This window comes from Convolutriloba macropyga, chromosome 12 (assembly GCF_964194025.1).
Source record: "Convolutriloba macropyga chromosome 12, txConMacr16.3, whole genome shotgun sequence".
Taxonomy (NCBI): Eukaryota; Metazoa; Xenacoelomorpha; order Acoela; family Convolutidae; genus Convolutriloba; species Convolutriloba macropyga.
Genome location: NC_134479.1, coordinates 42,258,471 through 42,278,982, shown reverse-complemented (window position 1 = coordinate 42,278,982; position 20,512 = coordinate 42,258,471). Strand labels below are relative to the sequence as shown.

The 20,512-nt window shown below is 33.2% G+C and overlaps 2 protein-coding genes across 4 annotated transcripts in view; one reads left to right on the top strand and one right to left on the bottom strand.

Moving 5' to 3' along the window:
- Window positions 1–2,365: 2,365 nt before the first annotated feature.
- LOC142350905 (uncharacterized) overlaps window positions 2,366–20,512 on the top strand; it is a 57,014-nt gene continuing 38,867 nt past the window's right edge. The window contains exons 1-3 of one of the 2 annotated variants that reach the window (XM_075402912.1): window positions 2,366–2,575; window positions 3,456–3,707; window positions 8,448–8,512. In XM_075402912.1, coding sequence (XP_075259027.1) covers window positions 3,601–3,707; window positions 8,448–8,512 — 172 coding nt within the window. In that variant the 5' untranslated portion in view covers window positions 2,366–2,575; window positions 3,456–3,600. Of the gene's footprint in view, window positions 2,576–3,296; window positions 3,708–8,447; window positions 8,513–20,512 lie in introns of those variants that run through there. The other variant, XM_075402911.1, reaches the window with a different exon arrangement.
- LOC142350907 (uncharacterized) lies at window positions 14,510–19,167 on the bottom strand. Of its 2 annotated transcripts, none has more exons than XM_075402916.1 (7): window positions 18,967–19,165; window positions 18,453–18,614; window positions 17,666–17,845; window positions 17,149–17,303; window positions 16,691–16,759; window positions 16,098–16,283; window positions 14,510–14,946 (listed from the first exon to the last, which is right to left on the bottom strand). In XM_075402916.1, exons 2-7 carry the CDS (start codon window positions 18,583–18,585, stop codon window positions 14,695–14,697), a joined length of 975 nt encoding a protein of 324 aa, XP_075259031.1. In that variant the 5' UTR covers window positions 18,586–18,614; window positions 18,967–19,165; the 3' UTR covers window positions 14,510–14,694. The 2 variants fall into 2 exon arrangements, with proteins under 2 accessions (XP_075259031.1, XP_075259030.1); XM_075402915.1 differs by lacking the exon at window positions 14,510–14,946 and adding an exon at window positions 15,088–15,666 and having other exon boundaries at window positions 18,967–19,167.

Below are 20,512 nucleotides of genomic sequence, written 5' to 3'. Positions count from 1 at the left end.
CTATATGCTCAACTAGTCTTGAATTCTGTCACTTTTGACAGAGCAGTATGTTCATCGTAGAAAAAATAAATCAGCATTGTCAGAAAGCCCGTCAGTCTTAGAGTACCAAAGAAAAGAAAAATTTTTTGAGTAAGGTTCTTTGTTTGATAATTGTAAATGTTTGTGGTTCTTTTTGATGTCCTTTCACGTGGTTAATTCAATAATAAGTCACAGCGATGTTCAAATAGGGCTAAAGTGAAAATTTGTAATCTTTTTAGTTAAAGACTTAAGTTTTTTTTAATTGGTTTAACACTGTGTGTTTTGTCAAACTGATTGTTTGTGAATGTTTAAATTTTGCTCTACTTGTCATTTCTTGTAGACGTTTGACTTGGTTTTACTAATCATGGCTCTTAATGGCTTCCTAATGAGCTCTAGTTATTGATTGTTTTTTTGAAATTAGCTTTTGTGTTCTCTTTTTGTCAATTTTTTGCCTTCCCGGGCCGAGTAACTTTGCCAAATTTATGTAGGATCAGCAGCTAGCGTTGAAAAGTCGGAAACACCGCAATTTTCTGAAATACATTTGCGTTGAATCCGTTGAATTTAGCGTAGATATTACATATTTTGCGTTGACTTTCGCGTAGATATTACATATTTTGAGTTGATTTTAACATTGATTTAACATCAAATCATTGCGTAGAACTCTGGGTATGGGACTCGAACCACTAACCGCCTACTTGCTTGTTGCTTCCTCTACCACTGTGCCACAGAACCTTACTTTTCTTAGGAGCCACACTTTTTACAAATCGGACTGTAAAATCACGTACCCAACGACCCCATCACGTACACCACTCGTACCCAGCCCCCCTCGCACACACACGTACCCCCCCCCGTGCCCCCACGTACAACAAACACCCCCCCACCCCCGAAGTACCCTCACCCCCACGCACCCCCCTTGTAACCCACCCAGGCGTACCCCCCAACCTACGCCCCCTCCCCCACGCCCCCCCCCCCACGAAATATTAGAAAACAAAATTAGGTAAGGTCAACGCTAGACTCCACGCCAAATTTTTAAGATCTGCGCTAGATTCAACGCAAAATATTTAAGATCTACGGTAAATTTAACGCAAAATATGTAAGATTGGCGTTGAATACGTTGAATTTATTTAAAATCTACGCTAAATTCAACGGAAAATAAGTAGATCTACGCTAAATTCAACGCAAAATATGTAAGATTGGCGTTGAATGCGTTGAACTTATGTAAGATCCACGCCAAATTCAATGCAAAATATGTAATATCTACGCTAAATTCAACGCAAAGTATGTAAGATCTACGCTAAAGTCAAGGCAAAAAATGGAAGATTTGCCGTTGAATGCGTTTAATTGATGAAAGATCTACGCTAAAATTAACGCAAAATATGTAATATCTACGCTAAGTTCAACGCAAAATATGTAAGATCTACGCTAAATTCAACGCAAAATATGGAAGATTTTCCGTTGAGTGCTTTTAATTGATGAAAGATCTACGCTAAATTTAACGCAAAATATGTAAGATCTACGCTGAATTCAACGCAAAATATGTAAGATCTACGCTATATTCAACGCAAAAATGGAAGATTTGCCGTTGAATGCGTTGAATTTATGTAAGAATTTATGTCTTACATAATTTTGCGTTTTTCAGCGTTGACACTTCGGCCCAGGTAGGGTCTCATTTGTTCTCTAGTGAATGGACATTTAATTTAATTAGCTTGGGTTTTATCTGATGATATTTTGCTTCTGTTTTTTCATGCTTTTAAACAAATAGATTTTAGTCGTAACAGCAGTTAATGGTTTTTCTCATTAAACGGCATTAATTGATTCATGTAGTAGTTTGAGTTTATAGGAAATTTATTATTCTCACATCAAGTATGTTAGCATGGTTTTTAAATATTGGAAGTTGTCCCGGCTCTTCTTCATTTGGCAGAAAATTAGGTTGAAAAATGTGGATGAGCCCGGTCAAACCATAATATGGAAACAAACAATACAGACACTCCTTGTTATTTCACTTTTCCGTATACCATCTTTTAACGACAGTTTGTGGTAATCGACTTTAATTTTTAAGAAAATTGAATATAAAAAAGTTTTTCGAAATTGTTGGCTCTACTGTTTGAGTAATGGTATTGTAGAAAAGTGGTGCGAGAACTTATTATGCAAACTCAAATTAACCCAAGCCATCAATATATGAAATATTCAATTTTTCATAAAATCTTTAATCCAAATTTAGACGTGGAATAAGTATGACAAACCCAATTCTAATAAAGCAATAACGAGATTATACAAATTGACCTCTATTTGAAACCTACTTTAACCAATTCAAGCTTTGTATGGCTGTTTGAAAAGATGAATCTATGCTGGTTTCAAACTCTCTTTAAGGTCTAATATTTGATTCGAAACTCTATTAGAAATCAGCAGTAAGTTGAACTATTGTTGAAAGAGCTGTTTTATCTTAACATATATTTGACACATTACTAATAACTTTCTATAGTTATAATTTTCATTAGTTACATCTGCAATAGTTATTCAGTAGTTATTAATTCATTATTAACTGACAGTTGATAATGTATAAATGTTGCAATAAATTCGACATGACGGTGCAACATAATAATTTTGGATCTTTTCCGCTACCCTACCCCCCCCCCCCCCCCCCGCAGTAAATTAGGCTCCCCCCATATTAGGCGCTAGCGGAAATGGTCTATTTTTTTCCTTAGAGCACCAATTTTTTCAACTTTTTATGAATCTCAAAGCAAGTTATAGGTTTAGGTAATACGAGAAAAATTTCATTATTTAGTTAGTTATATTAGTTGATTTACTGTTTTGTATTTCAGGCAATCAATTTTTTTGGTAATTATGCTTTGAGAACCGTAACGATTAGGTTTTTAAATTTCAATCAATGCCGAGAAATTATGAATGACCTCATCAAGCTACTCGCCTACGTATTTTTTTTTTACAAAAATGCAACTAAACTTCAATTCGAAATCTATCGCAAAATTTAATGCCATGAAATCTAAACTGATCTTTATTGTTTTATAATGTAATTGATTTTCCAGCTAGCCTGGAGTTATTAGCTGGAGTGAACTTTGTTCGGGGGTGCTACGATCAACAACACATCGGAAATCACAATGGTTCATCTCATAAAAAGAAAACAAGTTGATAAACAACAAAACATTTGATTAATATTCAATATTAATAACATTCTGTTTAATTACTGCTAACATTGAAAGTAGTTTGTGGTTTAAGCATGTTTAAAGATCAAAGTTTGTGCTTTCGCTCTATCCTTTCGATTAGTTCAAACCTCAATATCGTTTTAAGATCAGATCATACCCCCTTTCTGTTTAAGTATACTCACTCATTCAATCAATTGTTCTTGTAGGTTTTGTTTTCGAAAATAGGTCGAAAATAAACAAAATTTGCGGTCGTGTGCTGAATATTGCAACATTTAGAAACATTAATTGTTATGATCCAATTTGGGCCCCATTTTACCTAATGCATTTTAAAGCGACGCAATCTTGTTTCTGATTCAATATAACAATGATTATAATAATTCAATCCATTCCTTAATAAAAGTGATCGCTTGAAAACCTAAAAATGAAAGCTTCAGAACTTAATTTGAAAGACAGCTTGACTTGCTTATTGATAACCTTGTTAATTACGACGCTCATTCTGTTACCACATGTACAAGCTACTTGTTTTGGGTAAGTCAGCAAATATTTTTAAAAAATATTAATTGAACACACACTCTAATTTTTCCCGTCTGAGGAATAATTACATGATTTTTGTGTGAATAAGCGTATGAAAAAATACTGATTTCTATAGGAATATTTTTCCGCACGCTGTTTTTTATTTGTTCTCTTCAAAAGTCATAAAATCAATGCGAAAGTGATAATATTTAATAAGTCTTAGTCTGCTTTTTGAAGCAGACTAAGCTTTTTGAAGTTTTGAAACCAGGACGCCACTCGAGATTAGATTTGACCGGTTTTATGTTCGTTGTCTAATTGTAGATGACGTATTGAAGCTTTCACAGCAAAATTCATTTAGGCTTAATTAGTTTTAAAAAATCAGTTGAACAAGAACACCAGCTAGAGATCACCAAGAGATGAAAACCAAAAACATTTGTGTTTTTTGTCACATGTGAGTTATACGGTTTAATAATTAAATTTTGTCAAATATTGTGAGTTTTCCTTTTGGGTTGTAGTCAGTGGAAACTTCGAAAAAAACTTTTGAAATATGGCACAGTTGGTTTGTGACCATTGGAACCAATATTGTTCGGGTGATGATGATAATAAAAGGAATTGACCAAGCGATGGTTATTAGAGTTTCCGAGCGGTTTTTCGTGACTTTTCTTTGTCTTAGTTATATGAAAATTATCTTAACTAGAATGATTCAGTCGAGAAGAAAAATTGATTTTTTATGCCTAGCGACCCTCATTGGACAGTTTTGTTTTTAAAAACAAGATGGTCCAATCAGATGGTTTCGCGAAAGAGTGACTCTCAGGTTTTTTGGCGGTAGTTTAATCATTGACGAATTTCATGCTTTTTTGAGTTCCCTGTATTTTATCTTATCTAGAATACTTCAGTTGAGAAGAAAATTTTATTTTTTATGCCTAGCGACCCTCATTGGACAGTTTTGTTTTTAAAAACTGTCTCATATAAAATAGCCGGGCATGGGTATGAACGATATTGATATAAAATAAGTAGTTCAATGAAACAATGCAGAAAGAGGAAATATAACGAAAAAGAAGATAACAGGAAGATAGAAATTTTTCAGATCTTTTTGACAACCTATTGTCAATAAAACCATTAACATTGAGTTTTATGTAAGACTAGAAGGTTCCGGCCATCATTCCACATAAAGATCTATCTAAACAAAGTGGCGTGACAACTAATTTGCTTTCAAATTAACAGAACTACATTTAAAAAAATCACTAATGTTTTAATGAGCAAATAATTTTGCAAGAAATCAACAGGTTTGATGAGCGCAGCAAAGATAAACAGAATTTTTTAATTACTTTTCATTCAAATTCCAATAAAGACTACTCATGCAGAAACAATTTTTTCATCAATAAGATGCGAAGTTTTGGGCTTGAAAGTTTTTCTCTAACGAAATTTGAGATTTGTGTATATGTCATATCGAGCACCTTTTAAGCTTGTTGTGGTTGTCAAGTCAATGACTCACTAATTTTTGACGTATATGTTATACCACATCACTTAAAAGCTCTTAGGCCTCCATTTTTTTTTCATTTTTTGTCCTCTTTTTCTTTTTTTGAAAAAAAGAGGTGGAAGTTGTGTACAAAAGATATAACTACATTTTTTGCTGTTTATCTGTATCTTTCGGGTTTGATTGTTGATCTGTATCTATTAATCCTAATGTTCAACTAATATCAGTTGTTTGCTCTAGAGACACCACTCAAAGGACAATTGATCTCCGTGTTGATCTTTCAAAATGTTGCGGTTGTTATTTATGTAAACATTGCTGTCAGCGTCATAACTTTTTCGAAATTTAAGGGAAATTTTTTGTAATATGAACTTTGATATAAGACGTCAGCTCATTACTAGTTCAGCAGCTATTAAGCTTGTCATTATTTCATTTTTCCAAAACAGTGAATAATTTTTCTCCAGCGTAAAAAGGACGTTTGTTCATCAGAGTTCGCGTTGAAACCAAAAGTTAAAAACTACCTTCCTTGAAATTTGCTATTAAGTTCTGCAAATTTTATTAGAATATTATTATTATAAAGTTGGTTATTTTGAAATGGAGACACAAAAACATTTTATTAAACCTGCTCCAAAATGTTTTTTTGAAAGTTTTTTTTGCATTGGGTTGAAAAATTCTGTAAACGAAGCAACAACAATGTCTTAACTTGGCGTTGAGATGAAAACAAACAAATCAAAACAACCAAAATTTTAAATCTGTGTTAACGTTCAGCCTGATACCATTATCCGAAGAAAAATGCACATTGTTTTCTTATTAAGCCTCATCGATTGTTTAAACTTTCTTTAAAAAAATTTGCCAAAGTTTAAAATCTGCACAGTGGGTATTTTGTCTATCTTTTCATGAAGAAGAAAAAGAATGCCAAGGAGACAAAGAAAGAGACTCAGCTAAATTTTGAGGTTTATCGAAAGAAAAACCGGGTATTTTTTCCATTTCCTATGATCCTGAATAGTTACTTTGCTCTAACTGGTTTTAGTCTGCCCTAACAATTTTCATTAGTTATTTTATTGGAGTAATGTCGAATTGGTTTTGAAAAAATCATCTTTGAAAGTGTAAACTAAATCGTTACTCATTTTCAAAAGACTTAGAAACTAAGGAATTGTCTGAGAAAATCAACTAGACTGAAGGTTTCAAATGCCTTCTAATCTGATTGAAAAAACCAGCATTTAAAATTTTGTAACCGATAGCCCCATAAATTTATCGTGTTTGATCCCATTTATAATTTTTGTTTTCTATATGTTGTAGCAGTTTAATTTGATCAATCTGCACATATTGTTTCTCCGATATTTTTTGGGCAGTTGTTGTCAATGCTGCTGTTGTTTTCTTATTGAAAACAACTGATACATGTTGATATAATTGATTTTATCCTAGAAAAGTTTTTGTGATTTTTGCTCAAACGGTGGTATTCTACATTTCATCAACCTCAGACCATTAGTAGGTTCCAACTTATTTTCATAGAAATTTCTCAACTTTTGTTTTGGATGCTTGAAATTCTCTTAGGAGAGATTGAATTAAAAATAGGAAAAAATGGATTTTTTAAGAAGTTTTTGGTCAAATTTAGATTAGTTAGATACAATATATTTTATGAAATTAAGGTTTTGTTTTCCTATTTTTGACCTCTAAGCTTTCGCATCCTGAAAGTGTGTTGGCATTTTTCAGCCAATTGTTTCAGGGAAAGTTATGCTCTGCGTCACATTATCTTAGTTCTTGATTTTTACTTATTCTCCATTTCTAAATTTGATTGCATTTTGGTAAAACTCCCAAAGTTCAATTTGGTCATCAATTAATCATATATAAATTAAACTGTTCATGGCACCAAGTTTTAATCAGAGCAAATATTCTTTCTTTTGGTTCTCTTATGAAAGTGAAAACATTCAATTTCTTAAAAATGATCTGCTCATCTTTTTATAACTTTTTAAAATGATAATTTTAATACTTTAAAACTTGATGCCTGATTACAGCAACACACTTTCAGATTGAAATATGACTTCCCTTTGAGAAAAACAGTTTGAATCTCCTCTCTGTTACGAAAATCAAAGGAATTTAGTTCTAAAGAAATCATTATTTTTTGTAAGGTGGAATGAGACCAATTATAAGTTATAGATAGCAAAATCGTGGTTCTGCACTCACTTCACTACAGTACATTATTTCAAAGATCTATATTTGCTGTTTTTGAGAATCACGAAATAAACCGGTGAATTGATGACTTTGCGCTGTCTTTTTTGTCAATAAGTGTTTCCAAATGTGAGGGTTTGTTGCTCTCAGGGTATTAGTTAAAGTAAAAAACAGCAGTTTTGAAGTCTTGCAAATTTACTGTCCTCTTGCAATTTTATAACATTTTGCGTAAAATTCACATTTTTGACAAATATCTAAGAAATTACAAAGGAAAGCGTTTTGAAGTGAAAAGTTATCGGGGATCACCGTACGCTTCTGAGAGCAAAATTGACTTGTTTCCCTAAAAAAATCTTCGACGTCAATTGGAGAGCTTGCTGATATAAGAGACACTAACTTGGAGTTAATTGGTGCGATAAGAATTTCAATTCTGTTTATCGGTACCACAAATTTTACAATATTGAAGTTTTACGAAAATTGTCCGACCTAAAAAAGGGATTATAAATTTTTGAGCCCTTGGCAGCAACAAAAATCATTCAATTTTTCCAACATTTTCCCAAAGAATTGCCTCCTGGGTATATTTCTTAATCAACTCAAATCCTTCTTGTCGAGGGAGTAAACATTTTTTACCCCACTAAGGAAAATCTTCAAAATATACTCAAAGAGCAGAAAAGTTTATTGTCTCATAGGAAAAAGTTTTATTCCAAATTTATGGGTAACTGTTCTCTAGCTAAACCAAATTCTCTGGCTAAACAATTTTCTTCTGTATCTCTCTGATTGCAACTATGAAGCTGTATAAAAAGCAAAGAATAGCAGGTGTTTGTACCTCAGATTGTTGCGACCATACATAAGCGGATGCAGTTTGGCGTTTTGCCATCCCAGGCCGAGGTGTACGTAGGTTCATGATTGGAGTAGTACACCTCGAATTATGAATAGAATCTAAGACTGGGCGAAGTGCGCTTTTAATAAGTGGACAAGCTTGCTGATCAAAACTTTTCTGAATTCCGATCATTAATTGTTTGAAATCTGATCATGCTGGATTTGAGTGGATGCATTTGATCAATATCTGCACAGGTTGATGGGCGAGTTTTTGTTCACTATTTTTGTTGTTTCAGAAACGACACTGATCCCTGCTGTGATGGATTTGTGATGAGTGAGGTTGAAAACTTCTGCGTTGAAGGTCAGTTCTAATATTAAATGAGTTAGTATTAAGATATTTTATTAAATTACATTAGATTATATTATATTTCATTAAATTAAGGTAAAAATTTAAAACAATAAACTATACACTCAAACTAATGCCAGTTGTTACTTTAAACTGTAAAAGTTTCAATTTGAATTTTAGGCTAACGATCAAACTAATCAAGTTTTCATGCTTCAGAAATAATTTCAGATCAGACTTTTCTGCTTTGTAAGGTCGCTCGAACCCTGTTTTTTTGAGATGTTACGGAGCATTGTTACAAGTATTTGCGATTGATTGAGTTTGATAAAATGTTTGGGTCAAAGACATCGACGCAGGCCGAGCAAACAGCAGCTTTGCTTGGAGATTTACCGAACGCTTTAATATTGTAAAAGTCATTGAGTAACAACATCAGGGACAATAGGAACATGCGGAGCATAATAGTAAAAACAAACAAGGCGGCCCGGACCGTTTGAGGCTCAGCGTACCATAAAATGCTCCGCCATATGACTCTCAGGGTCGTCAAAAAATCATTTGATGTCTCCGAGAAAAGGTTATTATTGGATTATCTTTGGACAAGTGTCGAATAAATCATTGTTTTTTTTACAGAAATTTGTTATATCCTTCTTGGTAGAATTATCAATAAAAGTAACCTATGAACCTATTTTTTTTATTGAAAAACAATAACTAAACAAAAACATAATAACTCAAGTCAGAACAATTTTGTAGTTCAAAAAATTACGTTCCTGTTTCAAAAATTAACAACAATAATAATACGAATTAACACCAAGAAACTGTAGCAGTTAATAATTTTAGATTAGAGATTAGTTTTAGTTCATCAGAGATACGCACTTCAAAAATGAAGCTCTGCGATATTGAAACCAAATAATTTTCACCAAACATTTGTTTTTCAGAATTTTTAATAACATGAACGGTTATCGAAATAGAGATGAAGAAATCTTCCGCTTCAGTTGATTCGCCTTTTTACATTCATCTTTTCTGTTTTCGTTAAATGAATGCCACTCTCAATGTTACTTTAATCGTATTATACATTTGAAAATGTAATTAAAAAACTTCAAACATACCCCTTTAATTTGGCAAAAAGATTTAGCATTTTCCCATTTTTTCCTTCTAATGAGATGCGGTTAAACTGTATCATTCTAAAAACAAATATTTTTGACTTTTTAATTTAGACAAACTTGAAAGAAGCCCATGAAACTGACACCTTACTCACTTTTGAATCTGCTCTTTTTTCCTGAGACACTTTAAAGCCGGGACATAAAATTGTCACGTTTACAAAAGAGCCTAGAAAATTTTTGATTCTCTCGTTTCTTTCTTTTTTTTTCAAAAAATAAAGTAACGTCTGATTGTCATCGTTTTAGAATCGGGTCTAGAAAATAAACCCCCACGGAAAAAAAACCTCAACTTTAGATAGGAAATAAACCCCCACGGAAAATAAGCCCCATGGAAATAAACCCCCACGGAAATAAATTCCCATTTTAAAATTGAATTTTGGTTCTGATAGTTTGATATCAAGTCCCACGGGCCGTTGAGGCATGGCCATGGCGCGCAAGGCATGGCCAAACGCGCTAAATGCGCAGTTCTTTAATAGTAAAGTGGGGGTTTATTTCCGTGGGGGTTTATTTTCGTGGGGGTGCATTTCCTATCTAAAATGAAGTTGTTTTTTCCCGTGGGGATTTCTTTCCACAACCGTTTGGAAAACTGCGATCCGGTAATTGTTTGATGATTTTCATCAACTCAAACCAATAAAACAAAAAAAACAACAAAAATATTACCTAATTTTTTTTAAAATTAAAGCCATAAATTAAAGCAATCTAAAGCTTTGAGCACTTCATTTTTCATAATTATTTCGTCGTCTGTCAGTTTTTTGGTTTACATTTTTTCACACCGCACAAAGTGAACGGTTGTTTTGTTTTTACTTTAATACCACTGTTTCATTGTGATGTTGATGCTTTTATGTGCGTGACTTCATATATTGAATTTATTGGAAGTGAGTTTCAAACAGTTGAATGTGTAAACTTTACCACTATAATTGATGTTAACCTTTCCGAACGCCTTACCGTAATCTCAGAAAGTACGACATATTCTTTAATTGAAACTTTATTTCTTGCATCAGGGTGACTTGAAGGCCAGTAGACTTAATAAACTCGGGGCCAGTATTCCCATACAATGAAAGCTTGATAAAAAGTTATTGGCCAACAAAGTAAGAAAAGCAATATTGATTCTTTCAAAGAAGAGAAAAAGGCTTTTAAGACAGAAGACTCGAAGACACAATTTTTACACCTTTCATTTGGATATGACCTGTTGCGTTAGTAACGTCATCAACTTTGTTTAGTATCCGTTTTTATGTATAATCCACATTAGTACGGCTAGCTTGCAGTTATTGTTAGCAATTTACTGGTTACGTTCTTATAATTCATTTTGTCGATATCATTTTTGAATGCATCTATGATATTTGAATATTCTCAGATTTCAAACATGAAAGCAAATGTTTTCATTTTTTTCTGAAACGGTAGGAAACAAAGATAGAATTTATCAAAATTTTCCGTTTTTTGAAAAACTGTATTCTTCTTTTCATCAGTTTTTGAAACCTTGATGGAAACCAGTTTTTTAAAAAACATGTACGAAGTATAATAATTTCGGGTTGTTATATTTATCAAGTATCAATGCTGTGCTAAGAATTTTAACTTCTGTTTTTTATACAACGGATAATCTCGAATTCTGTTAATTCTGTGCCATCTAATTCAAATTTGAATCTTTATCTGAATAGAACTATTTTCGAATTCAGGAACTTGCAGAAAGTTTAGAATTTTAGGATATACTTTTTGGTTTTTTTCTTTAGAAAAAATTAGAACTCTTGCCTCTTTATCGTTTTATGATCCCGGTTTCCGAATAATTTTGTCGTTTGATATGAATTCAAATCTTAAAACACTCACTGAAAATTTGTTCTAAGGTGATTTACAAATAAAGAAAAACTCTAAAACAGAAAACAATTCAGATATATAGAATAGAATTGTCCGTTTACTTTCTTTACGGTTTCTGGTCTTATCAATTACGGTTATCGAAATAGAGATGAAGAAATCTTCCGCTTCAGTTGATTCGCCTTTTTACATTCATCTTTTCTGTTTTCGTTAAATGAATGCCACTCTCAATGTTACTTTAATCGTATTATACATTTGAAAATGTAATTAAAAAACTTCAAACATACCCCTTTAATTTGGCAAAAAGATTTAGCATTTTCCCATTTTTTCCTTCTAATGAGATGCGGTTAAACTGTATCATTCTAAAAACAAATATTTTTGACTTTTTAATTTAGACAAACTTGAAAGAAGCCCATGAAACTGACACCTTACTCACTTTTGAATCTGCTCTTTTTTCCTGAGACACTTTAAAGCCGGGACATAAAATTGTCACGTTTACAAAAGAGCCTAGAAAATTTTTGATTCTCTCGTTTCTTTCTTTTTTTTTCAAAAAATAAAGTAACGTCTGATTGTCATCGTTTTAGAATCGGGTCTAGAAAATAAACCCCCACGGAAAAAAAACCTCAACTTTAGATAGGAAATAAACCCCCACGGAAAATAAGCCCCATGGAAATAAACCCCCACGGAAATAAATTCCCATTTTAAAATTGAATTTTGGTTCTGATAGTTTGATATCAAGTCCCACGGGCCGTTGAGGCATGGCCATGGCGCGCAAGGCATGGCCAAACGCGCTAAATGCGCAGTTCTTTAATAGTAAAGTGGGGGTTTATTTCCGTGGGGGTTTATTTTCGTGGGGGTGCATTTCCTATCTAAAATGAAGTTGTTTTTTCCCGTGGGGATTTCTTTCCACAACCGTTTGGAAAACTGCGATCCGGTAATTGTTTGATGATTTTCATCAACTCAAACCAATAAAACAAAAAAAACAACAAAAATATTACCTAATTTTTTTTAAAATTAAAGCCATAAATTAAAGCAATCTAAAGCTTTGAGCACTTCATTTTTCATAATTATTTCGTCGTCTGTCAGTTTTTTGGTTTACATTTTTTCACACCGCACAAAGTGAACGGTTGTTTTGTTTTTACTTTAATACCACTGTTTCATTGTGATGTTGATGCTTTTATGTGCGTGACTTCATATATTGAATTTATTGGAAGTGAGTTTCAAACAGTTGAATGTGTAAACTTTACCACTATAATTGATGTTAACCTTTCCGAACGCCTTACCGTAATCTCAGAAAGTACGACATATTCTTTAATTGAAACTTTATTTCTTGCATCAGGGTGACTTGAAGGCCAGTAGACTTAATAAACTCGGGGCCAGTATTCCCATACAATGAAAGCTTGATAAAAAGTTATTGGCCAACAAAGTAAGAAAAGCAATATTGATTCTTTCAAAGAAGAGAAAAAGGCTTTTAAGACAGAAGACTCGAAGACACAATTTTTACACCTTTCATTTGGATATGACCTGTTGCGTTAGTAACGTCATCAACTTTGTTTAGTATCCGTTTTTATGTATAATCCACATTAGTACGGCTAGCTTGCAGTTATTGTTAGCAATTTACTGGTTACGTTCTTATAATTCATTTTGTCGATATCATTTTTGAATGCATCTATGATATTTGAATATTCTCAGATTTCAAACATGAAAGCAAATGTTTTCATTTTTTTCTGAAACGGTAGGAAACAAAGATAGAATTTATCAAAATTTTCCGTTTTTTGAACAACGGATAATCTCGAATTCTGTTAATTCTGTGCCATCTAATTCAAATTTGAATCTTTATCTGAATAGAACTATTTTCGAATTCAGGAACTTGCAGAAAGTTTAGAATTTTAGGATATACTTTTTGGTTTTTTTCTTTAGAAAAAATTAGAACTCTTGCCTCTTTATCGTTTTATGATCCCGGTTTCCGAATAATTTTGTCGTTTGATATGAATTCAAATCTTAAAACACTCACTGAAAATTTGTTCTAAGGTGATTTACAAATAAAGAAAAACTCTAAAACAGAAAACAATTCAGATATATAGAATAGAATTGTCCGTTTACTTTCTTTACGGTTTCTGGTCTTATCAATTCTTCTTCAATTTAATGCTTTTCCTTTCAATCTTAAACGGTTGATTTTCTAAATTTTTGAATCGAAATGAACATCAATCAATCAAAATTTTTTTGACTTCTTCAGTTTTGTAATTCGAATTTCCTCATTCCAATTGTCGGATAGGTTTAAGACAGTTTTTGCTCAAGGCAAAAGAGCAATTTTTTTATTAAACAAAAATGTTAAAGAAAATTTGCTATTTCAGATGAATTATAGTACAACTAAAGAACAAAAATAGAGTAAAAAAGAAATTAAATTTTATGATTGATAATATGTTTGCTAAAGAGGAGGCTCTAAACTTTCTGCTTCCTTAAAAAAGTTCCTCTCTGTACCTGTTTACTTTTTTAAATATAAATCACACTCCCAGTCAGTAGAAAAAACTGTTATTAAATATGAAACAAAACAAATTAAAAAATGGCGATTCAGAAGCAGTCTATTTTGTGATTTTTTAAAACTATTTAATTTTTTTTGAAGGATCTAGTCAAGGTAATTTGCGACGTAAAATAGTCATAAAGTTTAAGAAAAAAATGCGGACTTGGGCAACTTACTCTCTATTTATACCGTCAACCCGGCATCTCTTCTAATTTTTAGAGGATTTTTTCTACTTTTTAGAGGACTTTTAGAGAAAGTATCAAAGTCTCCTTTTTCATTTCTTTTCATTTTCAATTTGACCGTAAATTAACAGATTTTTAGTATAAATTGTAACTAACTTTTGAGAGCTACAATATGATTCTTCTCGTTTTTCTCTACGATAAATAAGTTAAAAAATTAATTTTTTGAAGGAAAAAACTCGGCCTCATTTATATATTCCCCCATTTTGTAAGGAAAAATTTGGAATAATAAAACATCTCGCGTTTATATGCACATAAATTCCTGATATGAGAAAACACAACAAACAGATTTTGCTGCTAAAACTTTACAACTGGGCAGTATTTTTTGAGCAAAAACTAAATTTTGTAATCAGTTCTGACAACTCAGAATCAAATTCCACAGATTATGATTAAATTAGGTTCATTGTACTGTGAAATTAAAGCAAAAAGGTTTTCAGGTTTGAAATTATCCGTCTTCTCTCCGTTCTCCGGATTTTGAGTTTATTTTGGCAGATTCTGTTTGAACGCTCTAATTTTGTCTTTCTTGACTTGCTCGATGTAATATTCGATTGGTTTTTTGGGCAAAGCGACTTGATGATAACGAGTTTCAACTTTGCTTCTCTGGTGATAAATGGTTTGTTGTTCATAATAATCTTCGTAAACAATGTAATGCTTCTTTTTACCAAAAATTTTGCCAAGATCGCCATCCCATTTGTCTTTTACAACTGGTCGTTGTTTCTTCACGTTTATCACCTGAAAAACATTTTGTACAGAATTGAGTTTTCACACAGAAAAAAACGCAAGATTTCAAAATCTTTTACACATCCAAATTTCGCTGTTCTCAATTATAATAAAGCAATAAGGAAAAGTAAAGAAGTATTATGTGAAAACAAACAAAATTGTAAAAATAAATTTGTAGGCAACATCTTATGACAAGATTATTATATCAAGTTTCAGAAAGCTGATAAAATGCATCAAATTGAACGTGTCGGGGAGCTCGCTACTCTCATATATTTTTTACTGCACAAATTTTTGATGATAAAAATCATATATTCAGAAGCTATCGAGACTGCAATTTAGGATCAATGAAGTTTTTTGGATTTTGGATCAATCAACCACAATTTTCTTACAAACATAAACAAATTTTAGCCATTCGAAGGTAGAGATGGGGTTTTTGTCCATATCAATACATAAAACTTATTAGTTCTTTTGTTCAGTCTACTTCGCAAGATTCTGCTTGAAAGTTTGTATTTTCTCCTTTTTGACTACTTCGATGTAATGTTCGATGGGTTTTTTGGGCAGAGCAACTTGATGATAACGAGTTTCAACTTTGCTTCTCTGGTGATAAATTGTTTGCTGTTCATTGTAGTTTTCATATTCAACGTAGGTTTCCTTCTGTCCAGTAATTTTCCCAAATCGACCTCTTTTCCATCTATCTTTCACGACCGGACGTTGTTTCGTTACATTTATTACCTGGACAAATGGAAAATCTCGAGTTGCCCAATGGATCGCTCCTCGGAACACTTGTTAAACCCGGGAATTTTATTGAATGTCGCAATTACCTTACTGGGAAAAGTGGGAATAACGGTTTTTACCGGTTAAAATTTAGCAGAATACCATTAAATTTACTATTTCTACAATTTTTAGCTGAAATAAGTTAGTTTCACCCAGCTCCTGTAAGGATATACGCAATCATATTATAACAAATGGTGGTGACTAAATCAAACTTTTTGCCGGCGATTCCCGATTTTTCTTTCAAGTTTTCGGCTATTATAAGGATTTCCGGGAATCGATGCTCTGTGTATCGAATTATATTGTAGATTCGAAACACAGGTGCTCTGTAACTGGGGGGCATAACGCACTGGGGGACACAAACGGAAAAGATCTCAGGAGTGAATCCTTACCTCTGGTTCCATATATGGAACATCAACAGTGTAACTCTTCTGTTCGTACTGAACTGGTTCAGCCTCTCTTCGTCTGTTAGCTTCTGCATTCACTTCGTTTTTCAAAGCTTGCAAAGTGGCAATCTCGTAATTCTGAACTTGGTCGATTTTGGCGAGTAGATTGACAATCTGAGCGTCTAGTTTAGCCTGCAAAACATTTAATTTCATTCAATTTTTTTCGCCTATAGATTGAACATAGTGCGACACCTAAGGGTAGTTTCTTGCTGAGACATTACAACCGGTTCTTTCCAATCAATTTTAAACAAAATACGGTTAGAACACACTTTTTTAAAATACTAAAGTAGTCAACAAGAGAGCACGTGGTATCGTCGCATTGTGGAATTCATCACGGCGCCATAACTTACACGCGGCTCACTAATCGGGGGGGGGGGGGGGGGGGGGAGGGGGAGGCATGAGCAGAAATGGGGGGGGGGGCTCTAGCAGAAGAACTGTGCAAGGAATTAAATACTACTATCAAGTTATTATTGTTCAAGTTTCACGCGTCAAACTTTGGTTCAAAAGTTGAGGGTTGTTTCGGTGGGTTCAATTCTGACCTGATTCAGTTCCTTCCACTGGCCTGTGAGCATGTCTTTGTGGCTGTTCTCCCAGAACACCGTTGGAACCTGAATTCACATACGTACACAAAATGACGCCGCCCGTTAATTTCAGTAGTTTAATAATATCAATTGATATCCAAGGATATCATGTATGTGCTATTTATTGTGATCTTGCCTACCAAGGCAAATTGAAATTAACATTTTAATTTTCTGAAATTTCAATATTAGGAACAGGTCAACCAAGGAGAACGAAAAGAAAGCAAAACTAACTTGATTTGCAATATCTTTCAAATTTTTACTAAGTACACATAAATAATAACCGCAAGTAACTAAAAATCATAATAATGATTCCCATTTTTTTTTGTCAGCACAAATTTAAAAAGCTCATCAAGCTATCTCGAAATCAAATTCGTTTCTGCAAACAATCTACCAAGCATTGACTGTTCTGTTCCTACCTCTGTTTTGAATTCTGCACAGATATTCTGAATATGTTGGGCTCTGGCTGGGTTGAAGGGTTCTTTAGTCAGCATCACAATGCATGATTTCTGAACTGCCGGTCCGAAAACTTCAACCAGAGTCGCTAAGTTGCGGCGCAGGGTTATTGCCTCACCTGAAAAAGTTTTTTTGTTGTCTATATTTTCAAAGTTATTTTAGTTTTTTTGTTCACAGATGTCTGTTGGTATTTCAAGAAGAGTTGAAAAATTTCATGTTCAATTAACACCATGTTCAAAATTTCTAAAGATCTGAACTGCAAGATATAGTCATGAACTTTATTGAAATAAATATAAAGGAGAACTTTTAATCAGATATTGTTTGGTCAAGCGGTTGATGAAATTTGCTTGAAAAAAAAGTTTTCAAAATTAACATCAAAACTTTTGAAACTGCTTCTAACGTTCTTAACTGAAAAATTTAAAAAAACAAAATCAAAACTTAAAAAAGCATTTTTTTGAAGAACCAATTTAGCCTACTTACTCTGTAAGCTCTCGAAAATGAGAAAAGCGTTGACCCCAGTTGTCAATGTAGAACTGAGATGGTATTCTAGCATTGTCTTGATCTGTTTGTTTGACAGTCGCAGTTGAGAGTCGTTCATGCCTGGAGTGTCGTATATGTTCACACTTTTTCCTTTCACACTTGTTGAACACTCCGACACTTCTGGAAAGTAAATAAATAATATAAAAAAACTTCATTAAAAATGGCCATCTGTCTTCATTCTGATATAACAGTCTTGCTTACGGCTTACACTTTAACGAAATCGGTTCTAATGGATATATGTTTATATATGCTTTTTGTTCAGTAAATAAGGAATTTTGAAGAACTTTATATCCTCCATTATGCAACTTTCTTCTAATAATATTCTATCGAAGTCTTAAAATAACTCTTTACAGCGATTATAAGTTTATGCGTGACCAAGTTCTAGATTGTTCTTTTTGTGCCAAAATCGTGAAACGGGCAAAAACTAGCTGTAATATACCATGCTCCGTTTCTAGATCTTTTCCCATATTTTTTTCCCAAAAATTTACCATATTTTTCCTTTCTTTTTTAATCAAGCCAATTGGAAATCTAATCCTATTAAGTAGTTAAAAAATTGAATAGGATGAAACCAAAATTGAGCGAACGGTTCCTCAAATGAGAAATCCCCAAAAATCCCTCCCCAGTGACTTCGGAATCTTTATTGTATAAATCTGACAAGATCTTAGACGATAACCCTGAAAATCGCAACAAAAATCGCGAATCACTAGGGTTCGCTTAGATTACTTACCAATAGTTGTTGACTCCCCGTTTTCGCTCCCAACCCGCCTCCAATCTCGTCTTCGGGCAATTGTGTTCACAAAGGAAGTTTTGCCCACTCGGGTATCTCCGATCAACATAACGTTTATAGCTGCACCACTCATTCTTTCCTCTTCTATTTTGAATGATTGTTCTGAACGAAACAGAAATAAAGGCTGTTTTTTTTAAAGTTAATTTGTGGTATAATATTAGGTGTTATCTCGTTTCTGACCTTTGTATGTTTATTTTTGTGAGAATTGAGATTTTTTTGCTCAAACGTTATGCATATTGTAATTAACTTAGAATTATAAAACTTAATTTGAAACTTTTCACTTTGTTGTTGTTGTTGTTTTTCTTCACCAGTTATAATCACAAGTTATGAAAAAGAATTGAAGAAACATATTTTTCATGCTTTAATGCCGCGGAGTAAAAATTGAACCTTAAAAAGTGCGACTTTCGATTTTTAATCGCCAGAATTGATAAATAGTGTTCAAAAAATAACTAACCGTTTTGAAATGATTTCAGCTCCAAATGAAATTAATATCAGTGAATTCAATAACAGTGAATAGTATAGCTGCGATGTTTGCAAATTCACACTTGTTTAGTCAGCTTGTTTATTTATAATCGCGACATCATTTGAGAGTCATTCTAAATGAATCATTTCGAAATCTCAACCCTATTAAGCAAACTAGCAAATTATTTGACAAATTCTGAACAAGATGACGCAACTTCTCAAATTCACAAAATTACAGTGCGATTTATGTTTGATCAAATGTAAAACTGAAACGTTCAAGCTATAATAGATGAAGAACTATTAATGGTTCGAGATATATACAAGATTTAGTAAGGTCATGTGTGTTGAAATTCGCCTCAAAGTTTGTTTGAGAGCAAACCCCATAACAGATTTGATGTCAAAGTTGAACCAATATCTTCGAACTATTAGGCTTAGTGGACAAGTAACCGAAACTTTGGAAGCCGTCGTGTTTGGTTTTGTTTGGGGGGGGGGGGGGCGCAGGGTTTCTCTTTTTGCTTTTGGTCATCTCAATTAGTCACAATTCTGTCACAGTTATCCACGATTGCTAAAATTTAAGCATTGTGGATAATTATGACGGATATATCCACTTTTGAGCAAATTTGAACCAGTTTCTCCAAGAGTCAGTGTTGTACACACGCTTATGAGCCTAGTCCTAAAACATGGGCGCAGATAATGCTGACAAGATCGCGTATATTTACTCAACCAAATTGTACGTTTGGCGACGTAATGGGTAGGTTGGGACGCATTTTCAATTTGTAGAGGTATTCCTGCGTTCTCCAGGGCAAGAAGAGCCAACTTTAGTCCCTTTTGAAGCGCGCACTTGTATATCGTTCGATCGAAATATACAGTCCGAAAAATCTTTGAGCACCCAAGGAACTGGAACTTGTCTGATCATAGTCACTTTGGTCTGAGTTGTTCTGAACAGAGGCCACTTTTGCCCCAGACAGTCTGAACGTGGGAGTTTGATGATCAAACTACACTTTTCACTATGACAATGTGTCCACAGCTTAAAGTCAAGCTATACTCTCTGGATATTATAAAAAGACTTTCAACTTCGTGATTGGAAATTTGCAAAAAAATAATTGTTAAGAACCACCACCCTTGTCGAATTTATGGAAGGTAGCTTTACCTCGTCTGGTCTGATTCACCCTTCTCGCAAAATATATTTTAACTAATTTGCTTAGATGCTTCAGTACTTGAATATGGTAACAAAAAATCGATAAAACTAATTAGTAGTTATACAAAGAACCTCAGTAATGTGACTTTGCTCGTAATTTTTCGAACTCGTTCATCCACATTTATGCCTTAATTATCTACAAAAAGAATAGATGTTTGAAAATAGATGCTTGAGTAAGAAAAATGTTACAATAAACTATTATATGAAGTAAATAATGCCAGAACGTATTTGAGCCAACATGAGGCCGTGTATAAGTCTAGGATGCAATGTGAAAAACATAAAGAATAAAAACAAAACATAGCAGGGCAAGTCCTGAAACACAATTCTAAAAATCGTATTA